This window comes from Engystomops pustulosus, unplaced genomic scaffold (genome assembly GCF_040894005.1).
Source record: "Engystomops pustulosus unplaced genomic scaffold, aEngPut4.maternal MAT_SCAFFOLD_237, whole genome shotgun sequence".
Taxonomy (NCBI): Eukaryota; Metazoa; Chordata; class Amphibia; order Anura; family Leptodactylidae; genus Engystomops; species Engystomops pustulosus.
The window spans coordinates 60011-73652 of record NW_027285116.1 but is presented as its reverse complement, the minus strand read 5'-3'; the positions used below and the strand labels follow the sequence as shown (position 1 = coordinate 73652).

Here is a 13642-nt window from a genome sequence, read left to right as displayed (position 1 = left end):
AGAGTATCCTCCCCCCTCTCCCCTGTGCAGAGTATCCTCCCTCTCCCCTGTGCAGAGTATCCTCCCCTCTCCCCTGTGCAGAGTATCCTCCCCTCTCCCCTGTGCAGAGTATCCCCCCCTCTTGTCCCCTGTGCAGAGTATCCTCCCCCCTCTCCCCTGTGCAGAGTATCCTTCCCCTCTCCCCTGTGCAGAGTATCCTCCCCTCTCCCCTGTGCAGAGTATCCTCCCTCTCCCCTGTGCAGAGTATCCTCCCTCTCCCCTGTGCAGAGTATCCTCCCTCTCCCCTGTGCAGAGTATCCCCCTTCTCCCCTGTGCAGAGTATCCCTCCCCTCTCCCCTGTGCAGAGTATCCTCCCTTCTCCCCTGTGCAGAGTATCCTCCCCTCTCCCCTGTGCAGAGTATCCTCCCCTCTCCCCTGTGCAGAGTATCCTCCCTCTCCCCTGTGCAGAGTATCCCCCTTCTCCCCTGTGCAGAGTATCCTCCCCTCTCCCCTTTGCAGAGTATCCTCCCCTCTCCCCTGTGCAGAGTATCCCCCCCTCTGTCCCCTGTGCAGAGTATCCTCCCCCCTCTCCCCTGTGCAGAGTATCCTCCCTCTCCCCTGTGCAGAGTATCCTCCCCCTCTCCCCTGTGCAGAGTATCCCCCCTCTCCCCTGTGCAGAGTATCCCCCCCTCTGTCCCCTGTGCAGAGTATCCTCCCCCCTCTCCCCTGTGCAGAGTATCCTCCCCTCTCCCCTGTGCAGAGTATCCTCCCCTCTCCCCTGTGCAGAGTATCCTCCCCTCTCCCCTGTGCAGAGTATCCCCCCCTCTGTCCCCTGTGCAGAGTATCCTCCCCCCTCTCCCCTGTGCAGAGTATCCTCCCTCTCCCCTGTGCAGAGTATCCTCCCCTCTCCCCTTTGCAGAGTATCCTCCCCTCTCCCCTGTGCAGAGTATCCTCCCCTCTCCCCTGTGCAGAGTATCCCCCCCTCTCCCCTGTGCAGAGTATCCTCCCATCTCCCCTGTGCAGAGTATCCCCCCCTCTCCCCTGTGCAGAGTATCCTCCCTCTCCCCTGTGCAGAGTATCCTCCCCTCTCCCCTGTGCAGAGTATCCTCCTCTCCCCTGTGCAGAGTATCCTCCCTCTCCCCTGTGCAGAGTATCCTCCCCTCTCCCCTGTGCAGAGTATCCTCCCCTCTCCCCTGTGCAGAGTATCCTCCCCTCTCTCCCCTGTGCAGAGTATCCTCCCCTCTCTCCCCTGTGCAGAGTATCCTCCCCTCTCCCCTGTGCAGAGTATCCTCCCCTCTCCCCTGTGCAGAGTATCCTCCCCTCTCCCCTGTGCAGAGTATCCTCCCCCCTCTCCCCTGTGCAGAGTATCCTCCCCTCTCCCCTGTGCAGAGTATCCTCCCCTCTCCCCTGTGCAGAGTATCCTCCCCTCTCCCCTGTGCAGAGTATCCTCCCTCTCCCCTGTGCAGAGTATCCTCCCCTCTCCCCTGTGCAGAGTATCCTCCCCTCTCTCCCCTGTGCAAAGTATCCTCCCCCCTCTCCCCTGTGCAGAGTATCCTCCCCTCTCCCCTGTGCAGAGTATCCTCCCCTCTCCCCTGTGCAGAGTATCCTCCCCCCTCTCCCCTGTGCAGAGTATCCCCCCTCTCCCCTGTGCAGAGTATCCTCCCCTCTCCCCTGTGCAGAGTATCCCCCCCTCTCCCCTGTGCAGAGTATCCCCCCCTCTCCCCTGTGCAGAGTATCCTCCCCTCTCCCCTGTGCAGAGTATCCCCCCCTCTCCCCTGTGCAGAATATCCTCCCCTCTCCCCTGTGCAGAGTATCCTCCCCTCTCCCCTGTGCAGAGTATCCTCCCCTCTCCCCTGTGCAGAGTATCCCCCCCTCTCCCCTGTGCAGAGTATCTCCCCTCTCCCCTGTGCAGAGTATCCTCCCCTCTCCCTGTGCAGAGTATCCTCCCCTCTCCCCTGTGCAGAGTATCCCTCCTCTCCCCTGTGCAGAGTATCCCTCCTCTCCCCTGTGCAGAGTATCCTCCCCTCTCCCCTGTGCAGAGTATCCCTCCTCTCCCCTGTGCAGAGTATCCCTCCTCTCCCCTGTGCAGAGTATCCTCCCCTCTCCCCTGTGCAGAGTATCCTCCCCCCTCTCCCCTGTGCGGAGTATCCTCCCCTCTCCCCTGTGCAGAGTATCCTCCCCTCTCCCCTGTGCAGAGTATCCCCCCCTCTCCCCTGTGCAGAGTATCCTCCCCCCTCTCCCCTGTGCAGAGTATCCTCCCCTCTACCCTGTGCAGAGTATCCTCCCCTCTCCCCTGTGCAGAGTATCCCCCCTCTCCCCTGTGCAGAGTATCCTCCCCTCTCCCCTGTGCAGAGTATCCTCCCCTGTGCAGAGTATCCTCCCCTCTCCCCTGTGCAGAGTATCCTCCCCTCTCCCCTGTGCAGAGTATCCTCCCCTCTCCCCTGTGCAGAGTATCCTCCCCTCTCCCCTGTGCAGAGTATCCTCCCCCTCTCCCCTGTGCAGAGTATCCTCCCTCTCCCCTGTGCAGAGTATCCTCCCCTCTCCCCTGTGCAGAGTATCCTCCCCTCTGTCCCTGTGCAGAGTATCCTCCCCTCTCCCCTGTGCAGAGTATCCTCCCCTCTCCCCTGTGCAGAGTTTCCTCCCCTCTCCCCTGTGCAGAGTATCCTCCCCTCTCCCCTGTGCAGAGTATCCTCCCCTCTCCCTGTGCAGAGTATCCTCCCCTCTCCCCTGTGCAGAGCATCCCCCCTCTCCCCTGTGCAGAGTATCCCTCCTCTCCCCTGTGCAGAGTATCCCTCCTCTCCCCTGTGCAGAGTATCCTCCCCTCTCCCCTGTGCAGAGTATCCTCCCTCTCCCCTGTGCAGAGTATCCTCCCTCTCCCCTGTGCAGAGTATCCTCCCCTCTCCCCTGTGCAGAGTATCCTCCCCTCTCCCCTGTGCAGAGTATCCTCCCTCTCCCCTGTGCAGAGTATCCTCCCTCTCCCCTGTGCAGAGTATCCTCCCTCTCCCCTGTGCAGAGTATCCCCCTTCTCCCCTGTGCAGAGTATCCCTCCCCTCTCCCCTGTGCAGAGTATCCTCCCTTCTCCCCTGTGCAGAGTATCCTCCCCTCTCCCCTGTGCAGAGTATCCTCCCCTCTCCCCTGTGCAGAGTATCCTCCCTCTCCCCTGTGCAGAGTATCCCCCTTCTCCCCTGTGCAGAGTATCCCCTCCCTCTCCCCTGTGCAGAGTATCCCCCTTCTCCCCTGTGCAGAGTATCCCCTCCCTTCTCCCCTGTGCAGAGTATCCTCCCCTCTCCCCTGTGCAGAGTATCCTCCCCTCTCCCCTGTGCAGAGTATCCTCCCTTCTCCCCTGTGCAGAGTATCCTCCCCTCTCCCCTGTGCAGAGTATCCTCCCCTCTCCCCTGTGCAGAGTATCCTCCCCTCTCCCCTGTGCAGAGTATCCCCCCCTCTGTCCCCTGTGCAGAGTATCCTCCCCCCTCTCCCCTGTGCAGAGTATCCCCCCTCACCCCTGTGCAGAGTATCCCCCCCTCTGTCCCCTGTGCAGAGTATCCTCCCCCTCTCCCCTGTGCAGAGTATCCTCCCTCTCCCCTGTGCAGAGTATCCTCCCCTCTCCCCTGTGCAGAGTATCCTCCCCTCTCCCCTGTGCAGAGTATCCCCCCCTCTGTCCCCTGTGCAGAGTATCCTCCCCCCCTCTCCCCTGTGCAGAGTATCCTCCCTCTCCCCTGTGCAGAGTATCCTCCCCTCTCCCCTGTGCAGAGTATCCTCCCCTCTCCCCTGTGCAGAGTATCCCCCCCCCTCTCCCCTGTGCAGAGTATCCTCCCATCTCCCCTGTGCAGAGTATCCCCCCCTCTCCCCTGTGCAGAGTATCCTCCCCTCTCCCCTGTGCAGAGTATCCTCCCCTCTCCCCTGTGCAGAGTATCCTCCCCTCTCTCCCCTGTGCAGAGTATCCTCCCCTCTCCCCTGTGCAGAGTATCCTCCCCTCTCCCCTGTGCAGAGTATCCTCCCCTCTCTCCCCTGTGCAGAGTATCCTCCCCTCTCTCCCCTGTGCAGAGTATCCTCCCCTCTCCCCTGTGCAGAGTATCCTCCCCTCTCCCCTGTGCAGAGTATCCTCCCCTCTCCCCTGTGCAGAGTATCCTCCCCCCTCTCCCCTGTGCAGAGTATCCTCCCCTCTCCCCTGTGCAGAGTATCCTCCCCTCTCCCCTGTGCAGAGTATCCTCCCCTCTCTCCCCTGTGCAAAGTATCCTCCCCCTCTCCCCTGTGCAGAGTATCCTCCCCTCTCCCCTGTGCAGAGTATCCTCCCCTCTCCCCTGTGCAGAGTATCCTCCCCCTCTCCCCTGTGCAGAGTATCCCCCCTCTCCCCTGTGCAGAGTATCCTCCCCTCTCCCCTGTGCAGAGTATCCCCCCCTCTCCCCTGTGCAGAGTATCCCCCCCTCTCCCCTGTGCAGAGTATCCCCCCCTCTCCCCTGTGCAGAGTATCCTCCCCTCTCCCCTGTGCAGAGTATCCCCCCCTCTCCCCTGTGCAGAGTATCCTCCCCTCTCCCCTGTGCAGAGTATCCTCCCCTCTCCCCTGTGCAGAGTATCCTCCCCTCTCCCCTGTGCAGAGTATCCTCCCTCTCCCCTGTGCAGAGTATCCTCCCCTCTACCCTGTGCATAGTATCCTCCCCTCTCCCCTGTGCAGAGTATCCCCCCTCTCCCCTGTGTAGAGTATCCTCCCCTCTCCCCTGTGCAGAGTATCCTCCCCTGTGCAGAGTATCCTCCCCTCTCCCCTGTGCAGAGTATCCTCCCCTCTCCCCTGTGCAGAGTATCCTCCCCTCTCCCCTGTGCAGAGTATCCCCCCCTCTCCCCTGTGCAGAGTATACTCCCCCCTCTCCCCTGTGCAGAGTATCCTCCCCTCTCCCCTGTGCAGAGTATCCCCCCCTCTCCCCTGTGCAGAGTATCCTCCCCTCTCCCCTGTGCAGAGTATCCCCCCTCTCCCCTGTGCAGAGTATCCCCTCCCTCTCCCCTGTGCAGAGTATCCCCTCCCTCTCCCCTGTGCAGAGTATCCCCCCCTCTCCCCTGTGCAGAGTATCCTCCCCTCTCCCCTGTGCAGAGTATCCCCCCTCTCCCCTGTGCAGAGTATCCTCCCCTCTCCCCTGTGCAGAGTATCCTCCCCTCTCCCCTGTGCAGAGTATCCTCCCCTCTCCCCTGTGCAGAGTATCCTCCCCTCTCCCCTGTGCAGAGTATCCCCCCCTCTCCCCTGTGCAGAGTATCCTCCCCTCTCCCCTGTGCAGAGTATCCTCCCCTCTCCCCTGTGCAGAGTATCCTCCCCCCTCTCCCCTGTGCAGAGTATCCTCCCCTCTCCCCTGTGCAGAGCATCCCCCCTCTCCCCTGTGCCGAGTATCCTCCCCTCTCCCCTGTGCAGAGTATCCCCTCCCTCTCCCCTGTGCAGAGTATCCCCTCCCTCTCCCCTGTGCAGAGTATCCTCCCCTCTCCCCTGTGCAGAGTATCCTCCCCTCTCCCCTGTGCAGAGTATCCTCCCCTCTCCCCTGTGCAGAGTATCCTCCCCCCTCTCCCCTGTGCAGAGTATCCCCTCCTCTCCCCTGTGCAGAGTACCCTCCCCCCTCTCCCCTGCGCAGAGTATCCTCCCCTCTCCCCTGTGCAGAGTATCCCCCCTCTCCCCTGTGCAGAGTATCCTCCCCTCTCCCCTGTGCAGAGTATCCTCCCCTCTCCCCTGTGCAGAGTATCCTCCCCTCTCCCCTGTGCAGAGTATCCTCCCCTCTCCCCTGTGCAGAGTATCCTCCCCTCTCCCCTGTGCAGAGCATCCTCCCCTCTCCCCTGTGCAGAGTATCCTCCCCTCTCCCCTGTGCAGAGTATCCTCCCCTCTCCCCTGTGCAGAGTATCCTCCCCTCTCTCCCCTGTGCAGAGTATCCTCCCCTCTCCCCTGTGCAGAGTATCCTCCCCTTTCCCCTGTGCAGAGTATCCTCCCCTCTCCCCTGTGCAGAGTATCCCCCCCTCTCCCCTGTGCAGAGTATCCTCCCCTCTCCCCTGTGCAGAGTATCCTCCCCTCTCCCCTGTGCAGAGTATCCTCCTCTCTCCCCTGTGCAGAGTATCCTCCCCTCTCCCCTGTGCAGAGTATCCCTCCTCTCCCCTGTGCAGAGTATCCTCCCCTCTCCCCTGTGCAGAGTATCCTCCCCTCTCCCCTGTGCAGAGTATCCCCCCCTCTCCCCTGTGCAGAGTATCCCCCCCTCTCCCCTGTGCAGAGTATCCTCCCCTCTCCCCTGTGCCGAGTATCCTCCCCTCTCCCCTGTGCAGAGTATCCTCCCCTCTCCCCTGTGCAGAGTATCCTCCCCTCTCCCCTGTGCAGAGTATCCTCCCCTCTCCCCTGTGCAGAGTATCTCCCCTCTCCCCTGTGCAGAGTATCCCCCCCTCTCCCCTGTGCAGAGTATCCTCCCCTCTCCCCTGTGCAGAGTATCCCCCCCTCTCCCCTGTGCCGAGTATCCTCCCCTCTCCCCTGTGCCGAGTATCCTCCCCTCTCCCCTGTGCCGAGTATCCTCCCCTCTCCCCTGTGCAGAGTATCCTCCCCTCTCCCCTGTGCAGAGTATCTCCCCTCTCCCCTGTGCAGAGTATCTCCCCTCTCCCCTGTGCAGAGTATCTCCCCTCTCCCCTGTGCAGAGTATCCTCCCCTCTCTCCCCTGTGCAGAGTATCCTCCCCTCTCCCCTGTGCAGAGTATCCCCCCCTCTCCCCTGTGCAGAGTATCCTCCCCTGTGCAGAGTATCCTCCCCCCTCTCCCCTGTGCAGAGTATCCTCCCCTCTCCCCTGTGCAGAGTATCCTCCCCTGTGCAGAGTATCCTCCCCCCTCTCCCCTGTGCAGAGTATCCTCCCCTCTCCCCTGTGCAGAGTATCCTCCCCTCTCCCCTGTGCAGATTATCCTCCCCTCTCCCCTGTGCAGAGTATCCTCCCCTCTCCCCTGTGCAGAGTATCCTCCCCTCTCCCCTGTGCAGAGTATCCCCCCCTCTCCCCTGTGTAGAGTATCCCCCCCTCTCCCCTGTGCAGAGTATCCCCCCCCCTCTCCCCTGTGCAGAGTATCCCCCCTCTCCCCTGTGCAGAGTATCCCCCCTCTCCCCTGTGCAGAGTATCCCCCCTCTCCCCTGTGCAGAGTATCCCCCCCCTCTCCCCTGTGCAGAGTATCCTCCCCTCTCCCCTGTGCAGAGTATCCCCCCTCTCCCCTGTGCAGAGTATCCTCCCCTCTCCCCTGTGCAGAGTATCCTCCCCTCTCCCCTGTGCAGAGTATCCTCCCCTCTCCCCTGTGCAGAGTATCCCCCCTCTCCCCTGTGCAGAGTATCCCCCCCCTCTCCCCTGTGCAGAGTATTCCCCCCTCTCCCCTGTGCAGAGTATCCCCCCTCTCCCCTGTGCAGAGTATCCTCCCCTCTCCCCTGTGCAGAGTATCCTCCCCTCTCCCCTGTGCAGAGTATCCTCCCCTCTCCCCTGTGCAGAGTATCCTCCCCTCTCCCCTGTGCAGAGTATCCTCCCCTCTCCCCTGTGCAGAGTATCCTCCCCTCTCCCCTGTGCAGAGTATCCTCCCCTCTCCCCTGTGCAGAGTATCCCCCCCTCTCCCCTGTGCAGAGTATCCCCCCTCTCCCCTGTGCAGAGTATCCTCCCCTCTCCCATGTGCAGAGTATCCCCCCCCTCTCCCCTGTGCAGAGTATCCTCCCCTCTCCCATGTGCAGAGTATCCTCCCCTCTCCCCTGTGCAGAGTATCCTCCCCTCTCCCCTGTGCAGAGTATCCCCCCCTCTCCCCTGTGCAGAGTATCCCCCCCTCTCCCCTGTGCAGAGCATCCTCCCCTCTCCCCTGTGCAGAGTATCCTCCCCTCTCCCCTGTTTAGAGTATCCTCCCCTCTCCCCTGTGCAGCGTATCCCCCCCCTCTCCCCTGTACAGAGTATCCTCCCCTCTCCCATGTGCAGAGTATCCCCCCCTCTCCCCTGTGCAGAGTATCCCCCCCTCTCCCCTGTGCAGAGCATCCTCCCCTCTCCCCTGTGCAGAGTATCCCCCCCTCTCCCCTGTGCAGAGTATCCCCCCTCTCCCCTGTTCAGAGTATCCTCCCCTCTCCCCTGTGCAGAGCATCCCCCCCTCTCCCCTGTACAGAGTATCCTCCCCTCTCCCCTGTGCAGAGTATCCTCCCCTCTCCCCTGTGCAGAGTATCCTCCCCTCTCCCCTGTGCAGAGTATCCTCCCCTCTCCCCTGTGCAGAGTATCCTCCCCTCTCCCCTGTGCAGAGTATCCTCCCCTCTCCCCTGTGCAGAGTATCCTCCCCTCTCCCCTGTGCAGAGTATCCTCCCCTCTCCCCTGTGCAGAGTATCCTCCCCTCTCCCCTGTGCAGAGTATCCCCCCCCTCTCCCCTGTGCAGAGTATCCCCCCTCTCCCCTGTGCAGAGTATCCTCCCCTCTCCCCTGTGCAGAGTATCCCCCCCCTCTCCCCTGTGCAGAGTATCCTCCCCTCTCCCCTGTGCAGAGTATCCTCCCCTCTCCCCTGTGCAGAGTATCCTCCCCTCTCCCCTGTGCAGAGTATCCCCCCCCTCTCCCCTGTGCAGAGTATCCTCCCCTCTCCCCTGTGCAGAGTATCCCTCCTCTCCCCTGTGCAGAGTATCCTCCCCTCTCCCCTGTGCAGAGTATCCTCCCCTCTCCCCTGTGCAGAGTATCCTCCCCTCTCCCCTGTGCAGAGTATCCTCCCCTCTCCCATGTGCAGAGTATCCCCCCCTCTCCCCTGTGCAGAGTATCCCCCCCTCTCCCCTGTGCAGAGCATCCTCCCCTCTCCCCTGTGCAGAGTATCCTCCCCTCTCCCCTGTTCAGAGTATCCTCCCCTCTCCCCTGTGCAGAGTATCCCCCCCCTCTCCCCTGTACAGAGTATCCTCCCCTCTCCCCTGTGCAGAGTATCCTCCCCTCTCCCCTGTGCAGAGTATCCTCCCCTCTCCCCTGTGCAGAGTATCCTCCCCTCTCCCCTGTGCAGAGTATCCTCCCCTCTCCCCTGTGCAGAGTATCCTCCCCTCTCCCCTGTGCAGAGTATCCTCCCCTCTCCCCTGTGCAGAGTATCCCCCCCCCTCTCCCCTGTACAGAGTATCCTCCCCTCTCCCCTGTGCAGAGTATCCTCCCCTCTCCCCTGTGCAGAGTATCCTCCCCTCTCCCCTGTGCAGAGTATCCTCCCCTCTCCCCTGTGCAGAGTATCCCCCCTCTCCCCTGTGCAGAGTATCTCCCCTCTCCCCTGTGCAGAGTATCCTCCCCTCTCTCCCCTGTGCAGAGTATCCTCCCCTCTCCCCTGTGCAGAGTATCCCCCCCTCTCCCCTGTGCAGAGTATCCTCCCCTGTGCAGAGTATCCTCCCCCCTCTCCCCTGTGCAGAGTATCCTCCCCTCTCCCCTGTGCAGAGTATCCTCCCCTGTGCAGAGTATCCTCCCCCCTCTCCCCTGTGCAGACTATCCTCCCCTCTCCCCTGTGCAGAGTATCCTCCCCTCTCCCCTGTGCAGAGTATCCCCTCCCTCTCCCCTGTGCAGAGTATCCCCTCCCTCTCCCCTGTGCAGAGTATCCTCCCCTCTCCCCTGTGCAGAGTATCCTCCCCTCTCCCCTGTGCAGAGTATCCTCCCCTCTCTCCCCTGTGCAGAGTATCCTCCCCTCTCCCCTGTGCAGAGTATCCCCCCCTCTCCCCTGTGCAGAGTATCCTCCCCTCTCCCCTGTGCAGAGTATCCTCCCCTCTCCCCTGTGCAGAGTATCCTCCCTCTCCCCTGTGCAGAGTATCCCCCCTCTCCTCTGTGCAGAGTATCCTCCCCTCTCCCCTGTGCAGAGTATCCTCCCCTCTCCCCTGTGCAGAGTATCCCCCCCTCTCCCCTGTGCAGAGTATCCTCCCCTCTCCCCTGTGCAGAGTATCCTCCCCTCTCCCCTGTGCAGAGTATCCTCCCCTCTCCCCTGTGCAGAGTATCCTCCCCTCTCCCCTGTGCAGAGTATCCTCCCCTCTCCCCTGTGCAGAGTATCCTCCCCTCTCCCCTGTGCAGAGTATCCTCCCCTCTCCCCTGTGCAGAGTATCCTCCCCTCTCCCCTGTGCAGAGTATCCTCCCCTCTCCCCTGTGCAGAGTATCCTCCCCTCTCTCCTGTGCAGAGTATCCTCCCCTCTCCCCTGTGCAGAGTATCCCCCTTCTCCCCTGTGCAGAGTATCTCCCCCTCTCCCCTGTGCAGAGCATCCCCCCTCTCCCCTGTGCAGAGTATCCTCCCCTCTCCCCTGTGCAGAGTATCCCCCCCCCTCTCCCCTGTGCAGAGTATCCTCCCCTCTCCCCTGTGCAGAGTATCCCCCCCTCTCCCCTGTGCAGAGTATCCTCCCCTCTCCCCTGTGCAGAGTATCCTCCCCTCTCCCCTGTGCAGAGTATCCCCTCCCTCTCCCCTGTGCAGAGTATCCCCTCCCTCTCCCCTGTGCAGAGTATCCTCCCTCTCCCCTGTGCAGAGTATCCTCCTTCTCCCCTGTGCAGAGTATCCTCCTCTCTCCCCTGTGCAGATTATCACTCCCTGTATCCATCTGCCTACAGGAATACATTGATGAGGTGATAAAGAAGGAGGCAGAGATGCGAGAACTGAAGATGAAGGATCCGAGGAGCGCGGAGGAGAGGGAAGAGGCTGCAGACCTGCTCCAGCTGGTGCTGGTGAGCAACTACAGGGATGATGGTGGTAATAGTTACACTACTCTGGTGGGAGGAGTAATAATACCACCTGGCTGCGGGGATGATGGTGGTAGTAGTTATACTACTTTGGTGGGAGACTTTTAGGCCACAGTTGGTCATCACCGATGATGATGTTATGCTCCTCCCACAGTCACTGACCGACGCCCCTGAGCCCCTCCAGACCTCCCATGGGGAGCGGATACAAGGTGAGAGGAGCTTAGCTCAGAGGGGGAGGCCTGCATAGTAATGAGGACAATGCCCTGAACTTACTATTTCTCTGCATCCAATTTCCAGCGACGGACATCACCCATCTCTACGAGACCGCCATCTCCCCCACACCACCCCCTTCTCCGGCCAAACCACAGCGAAGCCTCCAAGACCGGGAGAAGCTCCGGTAAGGAGATGGGGGGATAATACTGGGACCCCAAGATATGATGTGAACTTTTGTATGAAGTGCAGAGAGATATCTTGCCCGACTACAGACACTTCTTATACCACAGGATGGAGATCCAGGAGCAGAAGGAGCAGCTGGCAGCCATCAGGACCCGCAGCATCCCCCCATATTTCCAGTCCGAGCTCGGGGAAGAGTTCCTCCGGAAACAGGTAGGTCGCTATCTGTTGTGTTACGTCTTATCTGCCTCAGGCCCCCTCACCTGTCTCCAGGCCCCCTCACCTGTCTCCAGGCCCCCTCACCTGTCTCCAGGCCCCCTCACCTGTCTCCAGGCGCTCTCACCTGTCTGATTTGGTGGCCCGGAGACTGATTTGGTGGCCTGGAGCCTGGTTTGGTGGCCCGGAGACTGTTGAGGGGGCCCGGAGACTGCTGAGGCAGCCTGGATACTGGTTTGGTGGCCTGAAAACTGGGGAGGCAGCCTGGAGACAGGGGAGGCAGCCTGGAGACTGGGGAGGCAGCCTGGAGACTGGGGAGGCAGCCTGGAGAGGGAGCCAGGAGACTAGTAAGGGGGCCTGGAGAGTAATGAGGGGGCCTAGAGACTGATGAGGGAGCCAGCATACTGGTGAGGGGGCCTGGAGACTAATGAGGGGGCCTGGAGACTAATGAGGGGGACTGGAGACTAATGAGGGGGCCTGGAGACTAATTAGGGGGCCTGGAGATTAATGAGGGGCCCTGGAGACAGGTTAAGGGCCCTGGAGACAGGTAAGGGGCCCTGGAGACAGGTGATGGGTCCTCATTAGTCTCCAGGCCCCCTCATTAGCCTCTAGTCCCCCTCATTAGCCTCTTGGACCTTTCATTTGTCTCCCGGCCCTTTCACCAGTTGCTGGTTCCCTCATTATCCTACGGGCCCCCTTACCAGTCTCCTGACTCCCTCACCAGTCTCCTGACTCCTCATGGCTCCCTCACCAGCCTCCTGGCTCCCTAGCTGGTCTCCACGCCGCCTCCCCAATCTCCACGCCGCCTCCCCAGTCTCCAAGCCGCCTCCCCAGTCTCCAAGCCGCCTCCCCAGTCTCCAGGCCCCTTCCCCAGTCTCCAGGCCCCTTCCCCAGTCTCCAGGTCCCTTCCCCAGTCTCCAGGCTCCTTCCCCAGTCTCCAAGCCGCTTCCCCAGTCTCCAAGCCCCCTCCCCAGTCTCCAAGCCCCCTCCCTTGTCTCCTGGCTCCCTCACCAGTCTCCTGGCTCCCTCACCAGTCTCCTGGCTCCCTCACCAGTCTCCTGGCTCCCTCATTTTTCTCCTCGCTCCCTCATTAGTCTCCAGGTCCCCTCATTAGTCTCCAGGTGCCCTCATTAGTCTCTTGGCCACCTCATTAGTCTCCAGGCCTCCTCACCAATCTCCTGGCTCCCTCACCAGTCTTCCGGGCCCCTCACCAGATTTCAGTCCCCCTCATTAGTCTCCAGGCCCCCTCATTAATGTCCAGGCCCCCTCATTAGTCTCCAGGCCCCGTCATTAGTTACCAGGCCCCCTCATTAGCCTCCAGTCCCCCTCACCAGTCTCCTGGCATCCTTGCCGGTCCCGTGGCTGCCTCACCAGTCTCCAGGCCACCAAACCAATCTCCTAGCCCCCTCATTAGTCTCCAGGCTGCCTCACCACTCTCCAGGTCTCCCTCACCAGTTTCCAGACCCTGTCATTAGTCTCCACCAGATTAGTCTCCAGGCCCTCTCACTAGTCTCCTGGCTCCCTAACCAGTCTGCATGCCCTCTCACCTGTCTCCTGGCTCCCTAGCCAGTCTCCAGGCCATCTCCCCATTTTCCAGGCAGGCTCCCCAGTCTCCAGGCCGCCTCCCCAGTCTCCAGGCCGCCTCCCCAGTCTCCAGGCCGCCTCCCCTGTCTCTAGGCCGCCTTCCCAGTCTCTAGGCCGCCTCCCCAGTCTGGAGCCGCCTCCCCAGTCTAAAGCCGCCTCCCCAGTCTCCAGGCCGCCTACCCAGTTACCAGCCCACCTCCCCATTCTCCAGGCCCCCTCCCCATTCTCCAGGCCACCAAGCCAGTGTCCAGGCCACCAAGACAGTTTCCAGGCCACCTCACCAGTCTCCAGGGCTTCCTCACCAGTCTCCAGGGCTTCCTCACCAATCTTCTAGCTCCCTCATTAGTCTCCAGGCCACCTAATTAGTCTCCAGGCCTCCTCACTAGTCTTCAGGTCCCCTCACAAGTCTCCTGGCTCTCTCATTGGTTTCCAGGCCCCCCATTAGTCTCCAGGCCGCCTTCCCAGTTTTCAGGCCACCAAACCAGTCTCCAGACCTCCTCCCCAGTCTCCAGGACGCCGCATTAGTTTCCAGGCCCCCTCACCAGTCTCCTGGCTCCCTCACCAGTCTATAGGCCAGCAAACCAGTCTCCAGGCCCCGTCATTAGACTCCAGGCCACCACATTAGTCTTCAGGCCCTCTCACCAGACTCCCGGCTCCCTAGCCAGTCTCCAGTCTGCCTCCTCAGTCAGCCGCCTTCCCAGTCTCCAGGCCTCCTCCCCAGTCTCCAGGCCTCCTCCCCAGTCTCCAGGCCTGCTCCCTAGTCTCCAGGCACCCTCCCCAGTCTCCAGGCCACCAAGCCGGTCTC

At 61.5% G+C, this 13642-nt stretch overlaps 1 protein-coding gene across 3 annotated transcripts in view; it reads left to right on the top strand.

The window, feature by feature from the left end:
- LOC140110281 (sperm-associated antigen 17-like) overlaps positions 1–13642 on the top strand; it is a 129322-nt gene that overhangs the window by 82736 nt on the left and 32944 nt on the right. For all 3 annotated transcript variants that reach the window (XM_072132127.1, XM_072132126.1, XM_072132125.1), the window contains exons 34-37: positions 10516–10629; positions 10799–10853; positions 10942–11041; positions 11148–11250. In XM_072132127.1, the coding sequence (XP_071988228.1) occupies positions 10516–10629; positions 10799–10853; positions 10942–11041; positions 11148–11250 (372 nt within the window). The remainder of the gene's footprint in view (positions 1–10515; positions 10630–10798; positions 10854–10941; positions 11042–11147; positions 11251–13642) is intronic.